We start from the raw sequence: 19,364 nt of genomic DNA on the forward strand, positions 1-19,364 counted from the left end.
TACAAACCAGGATGGTCTTGGGGTGGATCTTTGGAAAAAGACATACCCCCCCTTTGGTAGCCCACCGCAAAGCTAAAATGGCCGCGTCCAATTATGAAGTGAAACGTCACGAACCCGGAAGTTACTACAAATCTGCGGAGACTTGTCGGAATGGCAAAATAGGGTTGGGTTCGTCTCCACCGAGCAGTCATCAGTGTAAGTATGTTGGCATCATGTCACGCTTGTGTAAATGTATTACGCTTGCCGTCGAAACTGTTTGGAATGTCCTACGCTGTCGTGCTGTTAGCATTGTGAAACTGCTTTTCCCGCCCGGGTGCCGACTTTCACTTCGTTTCGAACTCTTTCAACAATATCTGCTTTGTCCATGTGAGTGACCGCTTGTGTTTTACACTGAAGCGATTTTTAAATCGACGTTGACTTACCTAGTTAAGGCGAAGAAAAATCCGGCGGAGTTCTGCATAGTTTTGATTCTAAATACATTCATAGGTTGTAGATACACAGCCCGGCTACTAAAATACGTTTCAGTGTAAAACCTCAAATTTGCTTTGCAAATGTTATATCGTTCCTTGTGCCACATTGCTGCCTATCCCGAACTAAAGTTTCCTCGTGCATACAAAGCACCAAAACCAGAAATAACGAATGTCAGCGTGCACTGAGGTAGAAAAAGCCTGCCTTTTTTTGTTTTACTTGACTTCTAGGTAGATTAATTCAACTGTACTTGTAGCCTACTATAAGTGTAATCGTGGTGCACAGAGGTATTTTATTGTTACATTTTTAATTCTTTGCTCAGAAAAGGTCAACTAAAAGAACAATGTACCTGAAAAGGCAGATGTTTTCTTCCTGCAGCTCTCGTATTAAAATCTCAATTTTCGATGTACTTGGTGAGCTCGAGAAATTCTGTCACACAACCTATAGTTCACATCCAAGTTGGCGAGTTCTCAACTTCAGTGTATTCCTCTGGAGTCCATTGACTTTTCCAGCCTTCTCTGCTTACACCTTCATACACGCCTCGAAAGATTCTCCATCATCACGACCATCTTGTTGACCACGCCTTTTAAAATAAAAAAAGCACGTTTGGGGGAGTAGGGAGGTTGCACAAGTGTTCTCTGCCAAGAACTGCCAGATGCTGAGGGGATTTTGAGCAGGCATGCTGTCCTGCCCCGATGCGCTCGTTTTCTTGCGCACTGAACAAAGCGAAAGCCACAGGATGTCTTAGGTTTTGAAATATATCTTTTGTGACACCAGTCCTGGAACCTTTTTGATACTCTCACTTATATTAATCTCAGAATTTGTTTTGGTCTTGCAGAGCAACAATGTCTCCCGATGAGCTGGTGTACTTGGGAGTCCTAGCAGCCTCCATCCCGCTCGGATTCCTTTTCCGTTACCTCAGTGAGTGTCTTTTGGAGTCCTTCCTTGTTTTGGACAGTTTGGACGAGTTGGGGTCTTGATATCGTCTTTTGGTTTCAGGTCCTCCTGTAAAGCAGGGGGCTGCCATGCTTCTGGGCCTCTCCGTTACTATCGCCACCTGTCAAGTGCACGCCCTCCACTCGCTGGTGACGGTGATCGGAACGTGGATTATTATCAAGAGTAGCTGGAGGTACCTGTAGTATTTTAAATTATTTTTTTACATTTTTATTTATTTTTGTAGACCACCGGGATATAGCGGAGTCTCAAAACATTTGAGAACAATAAGATATAGCACATGATTTAAAAAAACAACAAAAAACAGACCATGCATGTAGCAAAATGTGTTATGTTCCTTTTGGCCATAATTCTACAAGGAATGTTTGGCGCAAACACGCTGCTGCTCATCAACCAATGAACACCATACGCTTAGTGATGACAGCCTCGTGCTATCTTCAAAGTAGCCGTCAGTGTTCGCGCATAACCATCAGGCTTCTGTTACAAAGCAAAACAATGTCACGAAAGCCTACTAGAACATCTGAAATGTGTTTGAGGTCAATCACAGGCTTTGTCCATGGTGGCATGTGTGTGCTGACTCCCATTTAATTCATTCAGTGCCGAGGATGTGGTTTATCTTTAAAAAAAAAAAAAAAAATCCAGGCATTGCATCCCAGGTTTGTCTTTGTTTTTTGTTGTTGTTGTTGTTTTTCACGTGCTAGAGTAAAGAAGGGTCTGAAAATGTCTGGCACTTCATGAGTTAAAGTAAGTTTGAGTGGGACTGGATAATTTTGAACACAAGCGCTTCCCAGTTATAAGTGGGTGTGAACACTTCTGCAACCGCATTATCTGAGTATATTTGGACTTCTCTCTTGAAAAGAAAAAATAAATCAGTTGTGGTGTCTAGAGTTTTTATACCCATGACAATGAATGAATTCCGGGCTCCTCCTGAGCACATTCTTGTCTGCGCATGAAGGCTGGCGCCCGCGTTGAGTCTCACCTGGACTTTCCTCTACCTCCTTTTCTTCCGGCTGGTCACGTGGTTCGGTTTGTCAGCGCCGACGCCTTTTGCCAACGCCGTCCAGCTGCTTCTCACTCTCAAGGTACACGATGGCCCTCAAAGCGAAATCCACAAGTTGTTTGCTTGTTTTTTTTTTGCCACTTTCTGCATTGCCTTCCATCTTAGATGGTGAGCCTGGCCAATGAGGTGCACGGCTTCCACGCGGAGAAGAAGAAGGAAGCGAGCTCCTTCGGCAGGTCTTCGGTCGTTGCTCATCTGTCTCGGGAGCCGTCGCTGTACGACATCATGTCCTACAGCTACTGTTACGTGGGCGTCATGACAGGTGGGGACACGAGCTCGCGTCACTTGTAAGAGGATATGTGGAAACATTTTCATCTTGTCCTGTTCATCCTGTCGAAATGGCTTGACGCGTGACCGTTAACTGTTCTCTCTCTTTGTCTCACTCTGCAAACTATCCAACATCGCGTGAGTCGGTACACGTATGACGCGTATTGTAGTTAAATAGTACCAAGTAGAATGTAGAGGGCTGAACAATTCATCAAATTCAAATTGACATTGCGATCTAGTAGAAGGCAAGTTAAGGGACTGAATAAGAAACTTTTTTTTTTTTTTTGCAGTAATTAGTGGTCGTAAAAAAATAACATAAATAATAAACAACAAGGAGCGGCCCGGTAGTCCAGTGGTTAGCGCGTCGGCTTCACAGTGCAGAGGTACCGGGTTCGATTCCAGCTCCGGCCTCCCTGTGTGGAGTTTGCATGTTCTCCCCGGGGCTGCGTGGGTTTTCTCCGGGTGCTCCGGTTTCCTCCCACATTCCAAAAACATGCATGGCAGGCTGATTGGACGCTCTAAATTGTCCCTAGGTGTGAGTGTGGGCGTGGTTGGTTGTTCGTCTCTGTGTGCCCTGCGATTGGCTGGCAACTGATTCAGGGTGTCCCCCGCCTACTGCCCGGAGACGGCTGGGATAGGCTCCAGCACCCCCCGCGACCCTTGTGAGGATCAAGCGGTTCGGAAAATGGATGGATGGATGGATAAACAACAAATAAATAAATGCATTGAATCACTAATTTACTGCGCAGTTAATCTGCAACCTGCTTCCCATATTGTAAATAAAAGCCCGATTTTGAAAGCAGTTACAAACATAAATAAAGCGATTGAAAAGCAAAGTCAAGGAATTGAAAAAAAATACAAATTGTGCTGAGAATACGGAAAGTGCAAATCGTTCAAGACCAAGACTTTCAAAAACATGCTTTTGAAATGACTCTGAAGCATCTTACGCGTCGCTATGGGAAAATGCGACTCGCCTTGACACCAGGATTGGAAAACATCGACACTTTATTGGGATGCTTTGAATCTTTCTTTCTTCATATTATTCCCTCTGATAATCAAAAGAAACCAGCAACTCGGGGGTTAGCGTGCGAGACTGCAAATCAAGGTGCTGAGGAATCTCACGACTCCAGCGGGAGTCGCTAATAAACTGTCTTTCAGTTACAACCTTCCCATTAATTCGTGGCAAATGAGCATATTGAGGGGCGAAAAAAACCCAATCCCAATTTCCAGTCCATTATTTTCCAAAATGTTTCAGCCCTCCTGTTGTAGCTCTACTCTGCTGCTGTTGTGCTCTTCCCCAACCCAAGGCCATCGTTTTCTCCTTTTGTGTTTTCCTTACCTGGCATCTCCACTGTTCATTCACGTCTATCATTGTCCTTTCATGACCGCCTTTTCTCACTCTCTCCGGTATCCCCCCCCCCACCCCCCACCCCCCAAAAGGCCCATTTTTTCGCTTCCAAACTTACACCGACTGGCTGGAACAGCCCAAACCGTTGGCCCTGCCCGGCTGGATGCCATGCCTGCAGCGGCTGAAGCTGGTGCCCGTCTACGGTGCGCTCTTTCTGGCTGTAAACTCCGCCTTCCCTCTGGCTTATGTCCGCACCCACCAGTTCCTGGATCACAATTTCTTTTTCAGGTGACTTTAGTTCTTTACGGCTCATTTGTCGGATATTTTGCTCTCTCTCTCTCTTAGACAGAGCTCTCAGTATGACGCAGGCATCATGACCTATGTCTGAAATCCTGTTTCCAACACCCATGCTCTTGTCCGTCTCCGTCACGTCAGGTTTTTCTACATGGTGGTGGTGTTCTTCGCGTTCAGGATGCGTTTCTACGCCGCCTGGTGCGGCGCAGAGGCCGGATGCATCAGCGCCGGTCTGGGCTGCTATCCGGAACGGGCTCAGTGCAAACCGGGCGGAGGACCCACCGTCCGCTACAGGTGCCTGAAAGTGGTCGTTCAGCTGGGGTTCGATCCCCGGCCATTGCAACCTCGTCCAAGTGTCCTTGCGCACGATACTGAACACCCCGTTACTCCTGATGCTGCGTCACTCGTCGGTAAATGAGGAAAGATTGTAGGGCGCTTTGGGATAGAAAAGTGCTCCGTAAGTGAGCGCCCATTTACGGTTTACGAGTCACTCTGCGATCATTTTTTATGACGCAGAATTCAACATTCCAAAACCGTGTCCCCTTAAATGAGAGTCGTTGATAAAACAAAGTGAATCTTCATTTGAACAAGCAATACAAGTTGCACAAGAAACTGAACTGGATGTCACAACCTTAAAAAAAAAGAAAAGAAAACAGTCCGACACAAATCAAACGCAAATTTGTTCAGTACGGCACACATTCAAACTATTGGTCACACAAACACACATATGACAAGGATTAACATCCTGATAACTTCCTAAATGATATTTCCTGCCGCTGGATATTTGCTTTTCATTGTATTTATCGACATGAGTTCATTTGATTGTGTGTTGTATATCCATATATCTCTCTCTCTCATATATTTATAACCCGATATATGAAACCCGTCTTTAGCACAAATGTTTGTGTTTTCCCTCAAGCCTCGACTCGGCGGCCGAGGAGACGTACGACTTTAAGACCATCCAGAACATCGACTGCTACAACACGGACTTCTGCGTGAAGGTGCGCCACGGCATGCGCTACTGGAACATGACGGTGCAGTGGTGGCTGCACCACTACGTCTACCCCAACGCCCCCTTCAAGTCCTACGCGCTCAGGTGAGGGAGGGAAATGTGTGTTTTGATTTCCCGCACTTGACAACAAATGGCAAACGCCGCTTTGACGCTTCTTCGGACGCTTCCTCCCGCGGTCCGTGCGTAAACTGACGAGTGTACGCTGTACTTAGGGCGGGCTGGACCATGTTCATCAGCGCCTACTGGCACGGCCTCCACGCCGGATACTACCTCTCTTTCCTCACCATCCCGCTTTGCATCGCCGCCGAGTCGGCCATGGAGGCGTCGGTCCGCGCCCGGCTAGGCCCCCGCGGTCAGAAAATCTTCGACGGGATCCACTGGTTCCTGAAGATGCGAGCCTACGATTACATGTGCATGGGCTTTGTGCTGCTCAAAGCCTCCGACACCATCAGCTACTGGTCGTCCATCTACTTCGCCGTGCACGTGCTGGCTGTGGGCTGTATGATAGTGGGCGGGGTCCTCGAGGGAGCCAGGCGAGGAGACAAGGGGAAGACGGATAAGTCCAAAATAACACGTGACGACAAAACTGAAAAAGACCACTGAATGGGATGTCGCTTGACTCAACCGGAGGGACGGGAGAGGCGGCGTTTGCTCAAGACTTTTAGGCATCACACGTTTCTGGACATGTTCGGTCTTGCTGTGCGATACAAGTGACCCAGCTTTGAGGTTTTGCAATATTGCGAGCCGTCGTCGGGCTGATTTGGGTGGCGGCGAACTCAACTCAGCTCGACTCGACACACTTCACAACATACAGGAGTTTTATTTAAAAAAAATAATGATAATAATTTGCGCTGTTCATTGCCACTCCCCGTTTAATCTACAATCAAATGAAACATGAAACAAAGAAAATGACTTGGCGTTGACTCAATCATCATAGAAATAAAAGTGGAGTGCCATTCTATCTATCTCTCTACCTACCCAAACCCACTCAACTCCTACCTTCTTGTCATATTGAACAACATTTAAAGTCCAAAGGAATGTTGCATGTTGTACGCCCAGACGATTCTGTGATCAAGTACTGCAATTCATCTGGATTGCACGTGTCTCTTATTCATTTCTTTTTTGTTTCTGCATTTTTGGTCACTTTTCCTGCTGTGGCACTCCCTGCTTTGAGTTCTACTCTGAACCGTGACACGCGCCGCACGTACGTTACCTGCCATTCACATGGCAAAGAATGAAATTGCACTGATCAATGTCTTTTGAGACGACGTCGGTTTAGCTGTCGCTGTGAACTGCACCTTGACAACACAAACACACCCCGCCTGTTGTTATGTTATGTTATCCCACCACTGTTCATATCATCTTGTAAAGTCCCAACTTCAGAATTCAGGAGGAATAAAAAGTGTACACACCCCTGGTCAAATGCCAGGTTTTTGTGAAATAAGCGCTTTGTTACAGCTGCAGCCGTTGTGAAAGCGCTCTATAAATCAGGATGCATTTTATTGTATTGTAAATAACAACAAAAACCAGACCAAGATAAATCATTTCAAATATTTTCAAAAGCGGAAATAAAAACAACCCAGTGAGAAAACGTGGTTGCATAAATGCGCACACCCTCACATAACTGGCAATGTGAAAGCAGTCGCATTTGATTTCATTTTAAATGGGAGTCGGCGCGTAGCTGCCACTAATTAGAGTGCCTCTCAATAACCCCCTCCTTGCCCCCCGCCCCATTGAGTTTTGCGGGTTATTGATCACATCAATGGTGGAAAAGAAATTTCAAATCATTCATCTTGGTCTCATTTTATATATCACCCCAAAAAAAAATGTATTTAATGCGCAATGTACATAGTATTCGCTTTCCAGATCATTTATGTTGTCAGGACGTTAAGGATTTTTATACACAATTTTCCCTCTATGTACTTATTTATTCTTTGAATGGGATGAATTGTGCTCCATTGTTGCGGGTGAGAATGGGTTAAAGCACACAATAGAATACAAGGAAGTGTGTGTCTTCCTTCTCAGAGAGTAAAGTCCATCGGAGGAGGGCAGAGACAATCCAGGAAATCCAGTTCCCTCAAAACAAGCTCCCCTTTTTTGCCTTCCTCTTATTTTGACTTGTATTCATAGTTACTTGTGAGGAATGGACCCACACAGACCAGGATATGGAGACGATGAATACGCTGAAGGTGAGTCCTTATTCCTCCCGGCACTCCAATTGCTTCGCTTGCCTGTCTAAAAGCCTCCGTTGTCTCGCAGTGGCGGATTACGAGTACTCTAATGGCCAGGGCTCGCCGAGATTAAGACGTCCTTCGTCTCGAGGGTCCAACCGGAACTACCCTCACTTCGACTGGGACCCGGCAGCCTCAGAAGGAGCGAGGGGTGAGGATGTGGACGATGAAGAAGTGGATGGCGGCAGAGAATCGGGCCAGGAGCTTCGGGAGCTGCGCACCATCCCTCTGCCCATGGTGCTGAAAAGAGCTGTGAGGTCTGAAATGTTGTTTTTTTTTAAAAGATCATTTTTGTGAATTCAATCTCGTTTTGTAGTAGAGGTCAACTCCACATTTTCTATCGCCATGCGCATTGTTTTCCGTCTCCAGGCAGGTGCAGGAAATGCACGTGCCCGTCGCTTCCTCCAGGATGACGTCCTGGAAACAAAAGAAGCGCAAAATGCTCAAGAAAATCCGAAACGTTGCCGGAGAGTTCCTAAACCTTTTTATGCTGTGGAGGAAGTCTTTGCAGCAGATCGGAGGTACTCTACATTAACTATTTTGTTCAGTTTAGCCAGTTTCCAAGAGTCCCGACATTCTCACAATGTCACATTTTTTTACCCCTGGCCCCCAATTTTGAGAAATATTTTACATAATTGGCTTGATTGACCGACCATGAATTCTCACTTGAATTTTTTTGCGGTCATCCGGGAAATTTCCCACTGTCCCAAATTTTCCCAATGAAATGAGATAGCTTGACACATTCACCACCGCCTTCCACATTGAATGCATTTCGAAGCTAGCTCTCTACATTTCGATATTTACCGCAATCCCTTCGCGTGTCGCTTCAGCTTTCCAACCTTCAGCACAATTCATACACGGCATCTTTTTTCATTTGGTCCCCTCAGGCAACTTTGGCGGCGGTGTCCAGTCTTACTTCCTGCTCCTGCGTTTCCTGGTGCTACTCAATTTGGTGTCTTTCTTACTGATCGCCGGGTTCGTCGTCATCCCCAGCATCGTCCTCCGATCCGTCCACAGCAGCCCCGCGTACCCCACCGGTACGCGCTCCGGTCAACGACCTTTGCAAGTGCGCTTTGTTGAGGCCTTGCGCTGCGTGCGTGCGTGTTTTGCAGGGCCCGAGGAATGCATGAAATATGATCCCAATCCTCAAGGCTTGGTGGCGTTCTATAACTACGTCCTTGACTTCCTTTCAGGAACGGTGAGAAACTCAAGCGACCCAAGGCAACTCGCTAAAATGGCGAGGGCAGAGAGCATTTGCAATTTCATCGAGTACCAATTTAATGCAGTTTTTTTAATGGCAGTTCATTGATTATTTGGATAATTTGACTCTTGGTGCTTCTCATTTACTTGAGTGCAGTGCTTCTTATTTGTGTTTTGTTATGCCCGCCCCCCTCAAGAAGAAGAAAATATTTTGCCCCCCCCCCACGCCCCCAAAGTATCCGCCGCAACTATCAATAGTATCATTTGTCTGTAAAATTATTGCAAGTACACCTCTGCAGAACAGCGAATACTCCTTGCGCGCTCTCTGACTGTGAGAGTGCTGCTGCCATCTACTGTACTGGATGTGCAATTACACTTGAGTATGGCCCCAAAAAAAAAAAAAGTTCCTCTCATATCCTTTTTGTGACATGTGCTGCGGCATAGGGCGGTCCGGTGAACGAGTGGTTAGCGCGTCGACCTCACAGTGCAGAGGTCGTGGGTTCGATTCCGGCTCTCCAAAAACATGCAGGGCAGGCTGATTGAACACTCTAAATTGTCCCTAGGTGTGAGTGTGAGCGTGGATGGTTGTTCGTCTGTGTGTGCCAACCGGTTCGGGGTGTCCCCCGCCTAGTGCCCGAAGACGGCTGGGATAGTCTCCACCACCCCCCCGAGACCCTCGTGAGGATAAGTAAGATTAGAAGATGGATGAATGGTGCTGTGGCATTTTTCTCCTTTAGGATATATACCGTTGCTCAATAAAAGTTGGGAAACGAGGATGTAATGAGTTGTACATGTTGCTCTGTACGCTTTCTGATGAACAGTTCTCCCTGTGTTCAGGGCTTCATGGAGTATTCGTACTTGTTTTATGGCTACTACGGCAACACGCTGGTGGGCGACAGGAACTTCTCCTACAACATCCCGCTGGCCTACCTCTTCACTGCCGTCTTCTACTTTGCATTTTGCCTCATCTGCATCACGGCTCGGTCAGTCACAGAACAAACTCGCTTTGTGTGTCGCGCTCGCCATATGCGTGTTCATTTGACCGAACAAACAAACGCAATTTCCTCTCGAATTCCGCAATTTCCGCTCTCACGCAGGATGGGGACGGCCGCTCGCGTTGCCGTGGCGACGGGAGGCAGCGCAGCGGGCAACTACAGCATGATCGTGTTCACGGGCTGGGACTACGGTTGCCTGGGAGACCGAGCGACCAAGCTGAAGCAGAAAAACATCCGTTACCGGCTGCAGGTCAGATGGGGACACGCAAGACCACCTTTCGGGTTCATAAGTTGCTTACTGTCCAAATAAACAGAAGACAAAGAGAATTGCAAGTTGTGTATTTTTAAGCAAGCACATCGGTTGGCCACTTGGCTTCATGTCGAGGTGTCCAAACTTATTCCTTCAAGGGCTACGTACAGAAAAACGGAAGGGTCAAAAGGCCAAAACCCCATCTCCACAATCCGAACCCCCCCCCCCTCCAAAAAAAATTGTTAGGTGACCATTTTTCAGTTCCCTCGAGGATCATTGATCTGACCTCTTCATAAATCAGCACTCGAGCACAAAGTGGAAGAAACGATTTTTGCCTCTCAAAATGTGTTTTTGCTCCACTCAGGTGGATCTGGAGGAGCAACTCATGAAGAAGAGAGCAGCCTCTCTGACCTTGCCTCAGAAGGTCGTCCTGTACTCCCTTCGCATCGTCATGGGCTTTGTTGCGTTGGGGCTCATCGGGGCAGCCTGCTACGGCATCTTTATGGCCACCGTTTTCAGTCAGGTCAGCACTCACGACTGGATTTAATGGAGGAAGTGTGACGGATTTGTTCTTTTTTGTTTGTTTGTTTTTTGCCCCCGAACAGGAGAGGAGTGGTCAGATCGGAATTCTGGGTTTAATTTTGGAGTATCTGCCGTCCATCGTGATCACCGCTGGTAACTTCCTGGTGCCGCTGCTCTGCGAGCAGATCGCCCTGGTCGAGCGCTATCCGCCCAGCACCACGGTCGTCCTGGCGCTGCTGAGGTTTGGCCGGCGCATTTGTGGACTTGGATTGTTGACGCCGGGAGTTATTGTCACGACAAGGCAAAAATGATTATCCTTCGCTCGATGGCAACTGGTAGAAAGGGGGGGGGGCACTGATTTGCTCTCCTTCTGAACGAGTTTGAAAAGTCATCTCTCGTTTTTCTTTTCTTTTCCTGCCAACAATATTGCAATTGTGATGGAATATGCCTTTTTTTTTTTTAAAAGCCAAAACGTGTGGCACAAACGTGAATCGAAGATGAGAGTACAACAGTCATGCAAGCAAATCTCTGTCTTTGTCAACATGAACACTTCTTCAGTGCTGAACTCATCTCGATCCGATATAAACCAATCAGTCGACAACCGTGTCCTTACGAGGACTCCTTTTCTCGTGATAAAATTCAAACACCGGCGGCAATCGCGACAGTTTTCCATCATTGCATTCTCTCACGTTCAGGTCGGTGTTCCTGCGCTTGGTGAGCTTGGGAGTTTTGCTGTTCACCCTTTGGGGTCAAATCAAATGCCAGGCGGACACGGGCAAGTGTGACCTGTGTCAGTACAACCACGAGGAGTACCCGGTAAGCATTCACAAACGTCACGCATCTCTCTCTTTTTTTTTTTTTTAACGTCAATACTTGTACTAATACTGAAGTACACAGTGCGTGAGCGCTTCTACCACTTCAGCCGAACTATAAGCATCATACTGTGTTTGTGCTTGTAGGTCAACATTGTGCAATTTCCTTTTTTTTTTTTTTCTTCATGTTTGTTTCAGTGCTGGGAAACGCGAGTGGGGCAGGAAATGTACAAGTTGACGCTTTTCGACCTCATCGTCACCATCGGCGCTCTGGTGTTGGTCGAGTTTCCTCGCAGGTGCGCCGAAATGGTCTCACGTTTCCATTTTTGGGTGCGGGGGCGGGGGGGGGCAACTGCTGCAGTCTTTGGCTTGTGTTTGACAGGATGCTGGTGGACAACTGGTCCAACAAGGTGGCTCGATGGGTGGGGCGACAGGAGTTTGTGGTGTCTGCCAACGTGCTGAACCTGGTGGATGGGCAGACGGTGGTCTGGACGGGGGCTCTCTTCTGCCCCCTGCTGCCCCTTATTAATACCGCCAAGTTTGTCATCCTCTTCTACTGCAAGAAGGTAAGCCGCTTGACTCGTCTCGGGAAAGCCGTTTGAGCATTGATTTGATGTCCTTGATACCCGGCGTCCGCTCGTCGTATCGCATCGGTTGTACGCTCTTTGTCCCACCAGTCGCTGACGCGCTCAGATGACAACTACATGTTACTAGTGAGGCCGAACTGTGGACTCATTGACAACCGCATGCTCCGAACTTCAATCACAAAGCAACTGACTACTGTCAGTTTTGGGAAAGCTGACTTTTCGATTTCAACACCCGAGCCCCACATTGTTTGAAAAAAAGAAATCACGTCACTGGAATCTATCAGACATTTAAAGGCTTTTTTTTTTTTTTAACCACGGATTTAAAGGCATTTATAGTTGAGGCCGACTTTGCTTCTGTCGGCAACTAAACGCCGCTTCACCGTGCTTGCTTCGAATGCCACAGTTGTTCTACTAGCGAGGAAAAAGAGTGAGTTCCGCTGGATCGCGGGTGTCGGCTCAAAAGGGTTTCCATACTCCAACCGGCTGCGTCGCGTCCCCTCAGGTGACACTCTTCTCCAACTGCCGCCCCGCACTCAAGACTTTCCGCTCCACCACCTCCAACTTCTTCTTCCTGATGGTGCTGCTGTTCGGATGGGCCATGGCCACTCTGGTTATGATCTACAGTGTGGCCGAGTGAGTCGTCGCCTTGGCTGATTATGAATCGTTACGTCCTATCGTGTCGCGTTGCCAAAAAATGGATGCACGGCCGTTGTTGAAGAGCCACGTTTGGTTCTTCAGGATCCGTCCATCTATGGGCTGCGGGCCCTTCCGCGTCTTCCCCTACATGTGGGCCATCGTTCCGACGTCTTTCGACCGCCTCTCGAAAGTCACGCAGGACTTTCTCTTCTTCGTTGGATCCCAGGCATTCTTGGTCCCTCTCTTTGCATTATCTTGGTCAGTGAAGTTGCACGATTACACATCAACACATGGCCACAACATTACGTGTCATCTGAGGAGTCAATCCTAATGAATTTTTTTTTTTGCTGAAAACCTCATTTATTTGAACTCGGTCCAAATCGGAAAAAATATATATATCCCACTGATGAGCCAAATGTGAGGGTGATTTGTTTGTTTTGAATAGTTTAACGTTGATGTACCATGGGTTCATGATTGTGTACATGGGCGTGCGGGAGCCTATCCCAGCCGTCTCCGGGCCATTGGCGGGGTACACCCTGAACTGGTGGCCAGCCAATCGCAATCGCACACATGGACAAATAACCCTTCGCACTCACAATCACACTTCCGTTTCATTTAGAGCGTTCCTTTAACCTACCATGCATGTTTTTGGAATGTGGGAGGGAACCGGAGTACCCGGCGAAAACCCACGCAGTCACGGGGAAAACATGCCAACGCCACACAGGATGGCCGGAGCCTGGAATGGAACCCTGGACCTCCGCACTGTGAGGTGGACTTACTCACCGGTTGTTCCACTTGACTTCCCCCCCCCCACATTCTGAAAACATGTTGGTTGAAAACTCTCGATAGTCTGTGGCTATTTTTGCCGATCGATGTCTGTCTGTATGTGGCCTGTGGTTGGCTGGCGACCAGTCCTGGGGGGTACCGCACCTATCGCCTGTAGTCCAGTTCACCTGCTCACAAAAACACAACAGTCAAGAATTGTTTTGAAATATTTTTTTGTGCTGGCGTACCTAATGTTGTGTCTCTTGAATGCTTATTATGCGATCCTTCCATGCAAAATGATTCTTTTTGTTTTCCCCCCAAACAGCGTAGTGATGTGTTATGTCATCGCTCTGGCAGCTGTTTATGGAAAAATTGTTACTTTGCTCAGAGCTCAACTCAAACAGGTAATCTGCACTGTTTTTCCTTGATTGCTTTGTCTATTTTTGTCCCTTTGTGTGGTCCTACCACCTTTTTTCCCCCTTCACAGGAAGGCCGTGACAAGCAGTTCTTGGTTAAACAGATTGAGAATATGAGTCGCCAACTGCAGATACCAACAAGAGACTTTGCGTGACTAACGTTTCCCCATTGCGGACTGTTTTATTGCAGTTAAGATACAGGTATTCATGATAATTATGGAAAAAAAATCATGTAAAATAAAAACTTATTTTTACATCATTTGTGTATTAGCAAGTCGGTTGAAGATTCATGATTTTGTGGTGAGTGTGAAATGGTGGGGTATCACGTGGGTTAGTTGCCACCCAATCCACACACTGATTCATACCTGCGGACAATTTAGAATCATGCATCTTTTGGGGCTGTGGACCTTCAGCAGAAAGCCGTGGAGTAACGTGCAAACTCCACACAGGAAGGCTCCAGCCGAGGTTTGAATCCCAAACCGCAGAACTGATGGGCAGATACCCCAACCAAAAATTTAGCGGGCTGCACTTGAAAACAAATGCAGCCATTTCACTTTGCAATGCGCGATGGCAAGAAACCACATCAAAAAGTCTAAATACATGTCATGAATGTATCTGATTTTGCATGACTTTGCATCATTCGTCTACGTCTACGACGTTTTAGTTCATATTAATAAATTAAACGGCATGTGGCGACATCAAGAGTTTAAATTGTGTCGTTGCAAGACGTTTCGTGTTTACTTCCGGTGAGGTCTTCCGGTGGCTGCCTAGCAAATGCAACTTTCTGCCAGGTATGTTACTTCCATCGATTTGATCTCCTTTTTCATCCGTATCTTATTAAACGTGTACTGTTATGTGTTCGAGAGCCTGTCGGGTAAACTTAAAAATGAGCTCAGGTCCACTAGCGAATGCTTACAGAAGAGAGCGCTAATGCTAATTTTGATATGCTTGTAGCGTATGCAAAGTCGCTTGAGCATTTTTTTCCCCCAAACGAGGACAAAAGCGCCAACTAGTGCAAGGTAGTTGTTTAAAAGTGTTTTAGATATCCTTTTATTGCCGGCATAATTGAGGTCCTATCACTATGTTGCACTGGTGGCACTACTGTACAGCCCGAGTTGCACTATCATCATACATACCCACAAGTACTTGAGCCTCACTAGTAATATGCAGTTGTCCTACTAGTTTGTCAAAGATCTCCTATGAGTGTGAAGAAAAGTCACACAGTAGTGGAAAAAAAAAACATTCTCACACATTTCCTCGACCAGTGTGCTGACTTGTCTTCCTAGTGAGGACATGGAGCGTACTAGTACACAGATCTCACGATTCATTCAGCCTTCCGTCATACTCGACCACGCGTAAGTTTTTATATTGTAGTTTAGGCTATGTACCGTTATGTGTTCAGTGACACTCCTGTACGAGATGTTTCATTGATTGAAGCGTTCAATATTCTTTTCCGCCACAGTCGATGTGGAGCTTAGCGGGCTAACCAGCGTCCTGCGGACTTCACCATGAACATTCTCCCCAAGAAGAGCTGGCACGTCCGCAACAAGGACAACGTTGCCCGGGTGAGGAGAGATGAAGCTCAGGCAGCCGCGGAGGAGCGAGAGGCCAAGCGGAGAGTGGAACGTGCCGAGCAAGAGGTGACTCGTTGTTCCACACACACGAACAGGAATAGGGGCGGGGGGTCGATAAGGCGCAGTGGAAAATGGTTATACTGTATGTACTATGTAAAAGTATCTGTGGAGTCCTGCATATTAAAAACAAAAACATAGCATTGGCATGAAGTCATGTTCATGCTAGTGTGATTTTTAGTGTCTTGGACTACTCACTGGTGCGTCACATCAACGTTTCCTAGTCGACTGACCAATGACGAGTGCGTGACTTAAGCCTGTGATTCCGAACCATTGCGCCGTGGGAAGATGAGCCACTTTCATTGAATTGCTAGTCCAAATTGTTGATGCCGTGCCCATTGTGGTTCTTTGTTCATCTCTGTATGCCAGACGTATCGTGCCAAAAGAACAATTAAATGCGCTTCCACTGGATGGCAGAACCGACAGAATTCACGTCTATCCTCCTCTTATTGTGAAATTTTGCTTGGTGTAAAATAAAATGTTTAACAGCCTGTTTATTGAGCTTACTTGTAATCATGTGTGCGTCTTTGTTTTGTAATACCTTTTGGGTAATAATGCAAACACTACACAACGCATTTTTCCAAAGCTTTATTGTGGTTGTAAGCCAAGCAAAAAAAAAAAAAAAAAATCAATTTTGATGTGGCTCCAGGATCGCTTGACCTCCAGGTCCCCGGTGTTTGTATTGGCAGCGCTCTGCGCTAAGTGCTCTCGCCGTTCCCTCCGATTACACGGCGTCTTCTCTCGCACACCTCCAGGCACGCACCGAGTTTCTGCGAAGGAAAGCCCGAGCGGCTCTACAGTCGGAAGTAGGAGGAAGCCAGGAGGTGAAAGATGAGGAACGCGGCGGAGCCTTGGAGCATCTCAACCTCTTCCCCCTCGAAGAGTCTGTGGAGAAAAAGGACAATGAGGAGTATCTCAAAGAAAAGAAAGAGGAGAAGGTAGGTACTATTTCTCAGGGCTGCAACTAACGAAAGTGATTAATTTGGTCACTGAATTGGACCAAAAAAAAAAAACGAATAGTTACCAATTAATAGATGCACCACCACCCCATTCTGCTTCTTGGTTTAGTTGTTGTGGTTGCTAGATCAGTTGAATAACTCAAATCATTCAGTCACACAAACCTGAGCAACCTGACATCCTTGAAAACTGTCCCCGTCAATGAAATGCGTGTTTGTGGCCAATTTCCAGGAGAAACAGGAGCGCGCCATCGGCTTACTGGTGTCTCTCGGGCCCCAACCGGGCACCGAGGTCACGCCGTGGTACATGAAAACTGGCCAAGAGAAGGAGGAGGAGGAGGAGAAAAAGAAAGAAAAGGAGAAGCCCGGCGAGAAGAGGAAGGAGTTAAGCGAGGAGGAGCGGGAGAAGAAGGATCGGCGGCTGAAGGACAGTCTGGACCCGTTGAGGGAGATGAAGAAAGCTTTGGGCCAGACGCCCACCAAGACGCACAAGAGCAAGAAGAAAGACAAGCGCGACAGAGGCGAAAAGCGCAGCCGTGAGGAAAGGTAAAAAAAAGCCCGTCGCTGCGTGCCAATGGGGCGGAGGAACCGAGGATCTTTTTCAGGTCGCTGCATTTTACGTGAGCACCGCTATTTATTTTTCGGATGACTTTGTAATTTGAAGTTGTCATGAGGAACGCTTGCAGGACTGCAACTCGAGTCTTTCACGGTCGGCAAGTGAATTCTTTCAATTCTTCAAAGAGGGTGTCGGCACAGAAACTATCAACTGACACAAGAAGAGTTTGTTTCTACCTTGTTTTAATCATCAGCAGGAAATGGTTTCATCCAAATCATCTATTTCAGAACACCCCCCACTCCCCCCCAAAAAAACCTGACTGGAATCATTTTTGCTTGAGTGAGGCTTCAAACATTTTCTCAAAAATACCACCAACAAGGATGAAAATGTTTTGGATGACAAAATGTATTTATAATGAATCACTGGTGTCAAAATGTAACTTTGGACATGCCCTGCAAAGTTTTTGCACGCCATTTAGTCGTCTTTACTGATGCGTATGCATGCGTGCATGTACGGCACCTGCTTTACATCATCACGTCCACTTCCAAACTTGAATAACGTCCACCATCTTTTCTCTCTTTTGTGACAATCACAAGCTGCTTGTCAAGGTCCCGTTTCCCAAAGTGCCGCGTTTTAGAAGCTTTCTCCTCGTTGGTGAGCGCCTCCAAAAGAGATTTCATGCTGCCATCTGCTGACCATAAATATTGTTTTCCTAATGTTGTCAGTTTTCTGATCTAGCAGCTAGATTCTAGCCAGATTTGGCCGAGACTTTTCTCCGCACTTTAAAAATAAAAAAACAAACAAACAAAAAAGTAGTTGCGAGGATTCCCACCGATGGCATTTCACATGAGCGGTGCTCAGAGCGTTAGTAGATAAACTGCCTTTCGTAATTAATTAATGTTTCATTTGATGATTTAGTTGATATTGTGTCGTGTCATACAAAATAATGTATTGCTTATGTTTACTCAAAAAAATGGACAAAGGTGGTCTTGGAGAAAAAAAAAATTGCAAACGCAATATTTGGGGGGGTGGGTCGGAAGTTTGCAACGAGATGATTTTTCAAAATTGTTCCAAGTGAACTGACTCCAGCCCAATAATCCTTCAGCGGTCTGCTTGCTTTGTCTCGCTAGCTCAATCGAGAGACTCCGTGCAGAGCGTTTGCAGCGTGAGGCAGAGGAACGGCGGCGGGCCCGGGAGCTGCTGGCTCAACGGAATGGCAAGGACAAGGAGGCCGGCAAGGGAGTGAATGAGCGAGACCGGCCCTACAACAACGCCTACTTCCCAGAGCTGGCCCGCAAGCGGCAACGGCGCGACAGAGACAGCTGGAGGGACGAGATCCTAAAATTATGAACTTTGGGTATGTTCCCAGAAAAATGGCGGGCCGCGTTTGACGCGCAACAAGCGATGTAAATATTTTGTTCATTCGAAGGAAAAGTGTCCGAATCAGTGAAATGAAAATGATTTTCATGTCGTATGCGAGAAACCAGTGACTTGTGAGTTTCCTCATTTGTTATTGTGTGACCTTCATTTCTCGGATCAGTAGTCAAACGCATAAATATTGAAATAAGGACATTTGAAGAAGCTGCTGTAGGCCACGACTCGCACCCAAGGCGCTCGCACTGAATGAGCTGGACAAACCGACTCCAGCACGTGTCGCTCATTAGGCCACACCCCTTCAAGGTACAGACGGGATTCATGACTTTTCCATTCACTTCAGAGGGGGAACGTGGAGATGTGATTGATTGAATTAAATTCGCAAGTCAAGCTACCACAGTGTTGGACTATCGCAGTGATTTTGTACATACGGACAGACGACAAGCCACAATAATGATAACCGCAAAAACTGTGCAAATTGAGCTCAGCCGCATCCTGTTTCCACTCATCCACTTCGAGTCCACTCGTGTTAAGTTTATTTGATCTCGCTTTAATCGGATTCACCAGTTGACATGTCGGCGCAAACCCAGCTTCAAGACAAACATGGATACATATTTTTTGTTTTGGGCCACCAAATGTGTTTTCAAAGTAAGCCTTGAATGTACATCGATGTTTTCCCTTAACCAGCAACTTTTTATATATATGTTCACCTCTTGTGGCATTGTTCAATTCATTATTCCTCCGGATATAATTTTACAATTCACCTCAGGCGGAAATGTTTCTACGTTGGCTTTTTCAACATGATTTTATCTTTTTGATGCCTCTAGTGGGCGTGTCCGAATGACAGCTAATTGTCGCTACCCTCCGATAGTTCATCAATGAATCACACCTGTATTGTATTAAAAACGCCGACGCGCTATTTATGTATGTATGAGCTCAAATATAAAGACTGGTCCACTTATTTACTATCGCACGGCGGGAGCCATGACAATGTGTTCTTGTGACGTCATCCGGCGGAGGATGTGGATAT

General features: G+C 46.7%; 3 protein-coding genes across 7 annotated transcripts; all 3 read left to right on the forward strand.

Annotated features, from left to right (window-relative positions):
• Positions 1-120: 120 nt before the first annotated feature.
• Positions 121-6,820, forward strand: mboat7 (membrane bound O-acyltransferase domain containing 7). 3 transcript variants are annotated; one of them, XM_086113335.1, is made up of 9 exons: positions 121-195; positions 1,307-1,389; positions 1,468-1,597; positions 2,378-2,504; positions 2,588-2,744; positions 4,190-4,385; positions 4,533-4,685; positions 5,311-5,487; positions 5,616-6,820. In XM_086113335.1, the coding sequence occupies exons 2-9, from the start codon at positions 1,314-1,316 to the stop codon at positions 6,004-6,006; spliced, it is 1,407 nt and encodes a 468-aa protein (XP_085969461.1). In that variant the 5' UTR covers positions 121-195; positions 1,307-1,313; the 3' UTR covers positions 6,007-6,820. The 3 variants fall into 3 exon arrangements, with proteins under 3 accessions (XP_085969461.1, XP_085969462.1, XP_085969463.1); XM_086113336.1 differs by having other exon boundaries at positions 149-199; XM_086113337.1 differs by lacking the exon at positions 121-195 and adding an exon at positions 238-366.
• Positions 6,821-6,962: 142 nt separating this feature from the next.
• Positions 6,963-14,076, forward strand: tmc4 (transmembrane channel-like 4). The gene is made up of 16 exons (XM_086113334.1): positions 6,963-7,592; positions 7,663-7,891; positions 8,004-8,155; positions 8,522-8,671; positions 8,747-8,832; positions 9,672-9,817; positions 9,932-10,079; positions 10,444-10,602; positions 10,685-10,842; positions 11,297-11,417; positions 11,612-11,709; positions 11,796-11,979; positions 12,503-12,633; positions 12,739-12,894; positions 13,727-13,805; positions 13,889-14,076. Exons 1-16 carry the CDS (start codon positions 7,547-7,549, stop codon positions 13,970-13,972), a joined length of 2,127 nt encoding a protein of 708 aa, XP_085969460.1. The 5' UTR covers positions 6,963-7,546; the 3' UTR covers positions 13,973-14,076.
• A 393-nt stretch (positions 14,077-14,469) lies between these two features.
• On the forward strand, positions 14,470-19,307 carry leng1 (leukocyte receptor cluster (LRC) member 1). Of its 3 annotated transcripts, none has more exons than XM_086113340.1 (6): positions 14,545-14,608; positions 15,104-15,172; positions 15,280-15,457; positions 16,204-16,386; positions 16,637-16,950; positions 18,091-19,307. In XM_086113340.1, exons 3-6 carry the CDS (start codon positions 15,326-15,328, stop codon positions 18,308-18,310), a joined length of 849 nt encoding a protein of 282 aa, XP_085969466.1. In that variant the 5' UTR covers positions 14,545-14,608; positions 15,104-15,172; positions 15,280-15,325; the 3' UTR covers positions 18,311-19,307. The 3 variants fall into 3 exon arrangements, with proteins under 3 accessions (XP_085969465.1, XP_085969466.1, XP_085969467.1); XM_086113341.1 differs by having other exon boundaries at positions 14,563-14,608; positions 15,083-15,172; XM_086113339.1 differs by lacking the exon at positions 15,104-15,172 and having other exon boundaries at positions 14,470-14,608.
• The last annotated feature ends 57 nt before the right edge of the window (positions 19,308-19,364 follow it).

Source organism: Hippocampus guttulatus, chromosome 6, assembly GCF_054856545.1.
Source record: "Hippocampus guttulatus isolate MCC_2025c chromosome 6, RoL_Hgut_1.0, whole genome shotgun sequence".
NCBI lineage: Eukaryota > Metazoa > Chordata > Actinopteri > Syngnathiformes > Syngnathidae > Hippocampus > Hippocampus guttulatus.

Bases quoted from the DNA above. Each gene is read 5' to 3' on its own strand.
- leng1 (XM_086113339.1), top strand. From the start codon at position 15,326: ATGAACATTCTCCCCAAGAAGAGCTGGCACGTCCGCAACAAGGACAAC. The intron at 16,387-16,636 runs GTAGGTACTATT...GCCAATTTCCAG, and splicing joins AAGAAAAGAAAGAGGAGAAG to GAGAAACAGGAGCGCGCCAT. The intron at 16,951-18,090 runs GTAAAAAAAAGC...TTGTCTCGCTAG, and splicing joins AAGCGCAGCCGTGAGGAAAG to CTCAATCGAGAGACTCCGTG.
- mboat7 (XM_086113335.1), top strand. From the start codon at position 1,314: ATGTCTCCCGATGAGCTGGTGTACTTGGGAGTCCTAGCAGCCTCCATC. The intron at 1,390-1,467 runs GTGAGTGTCTTT...TTTTGGTTTCAG, and splicing joins ATTCCTTTTCCGTTACCTCA to GTCCTCCTGTAAAGCAGGGG. The intron at 4,686-5,310 runs GTGCCTGAAAGT...TTTTCCCTCAAG, and splicing joins GGACCCACCGTCCGCTACAG to CCTCGACTCGGCGGCCGAGG.
- tmc4 (XM_086113334.1), top strand. From the start codon at position 7,547: ATGGACCCACACAGACCAGGATATGGAGACGATGAATACGCTGAAG. The intron at 8,156-8,521 runs GTACTCTACATT...TGGTCCCCTCAG, and splicing joins GTCTTTGCAGCAGATCGGAG to GCAACTTTGGCGGCGGTGTC. The intron at 9,818-9,931 runs GTCAGTCACAGA...GCTCTCACGCAG, and splicing joins CTCATCTGCATCACGGCTCG to GATGGGGACGGCCGCTCGCG.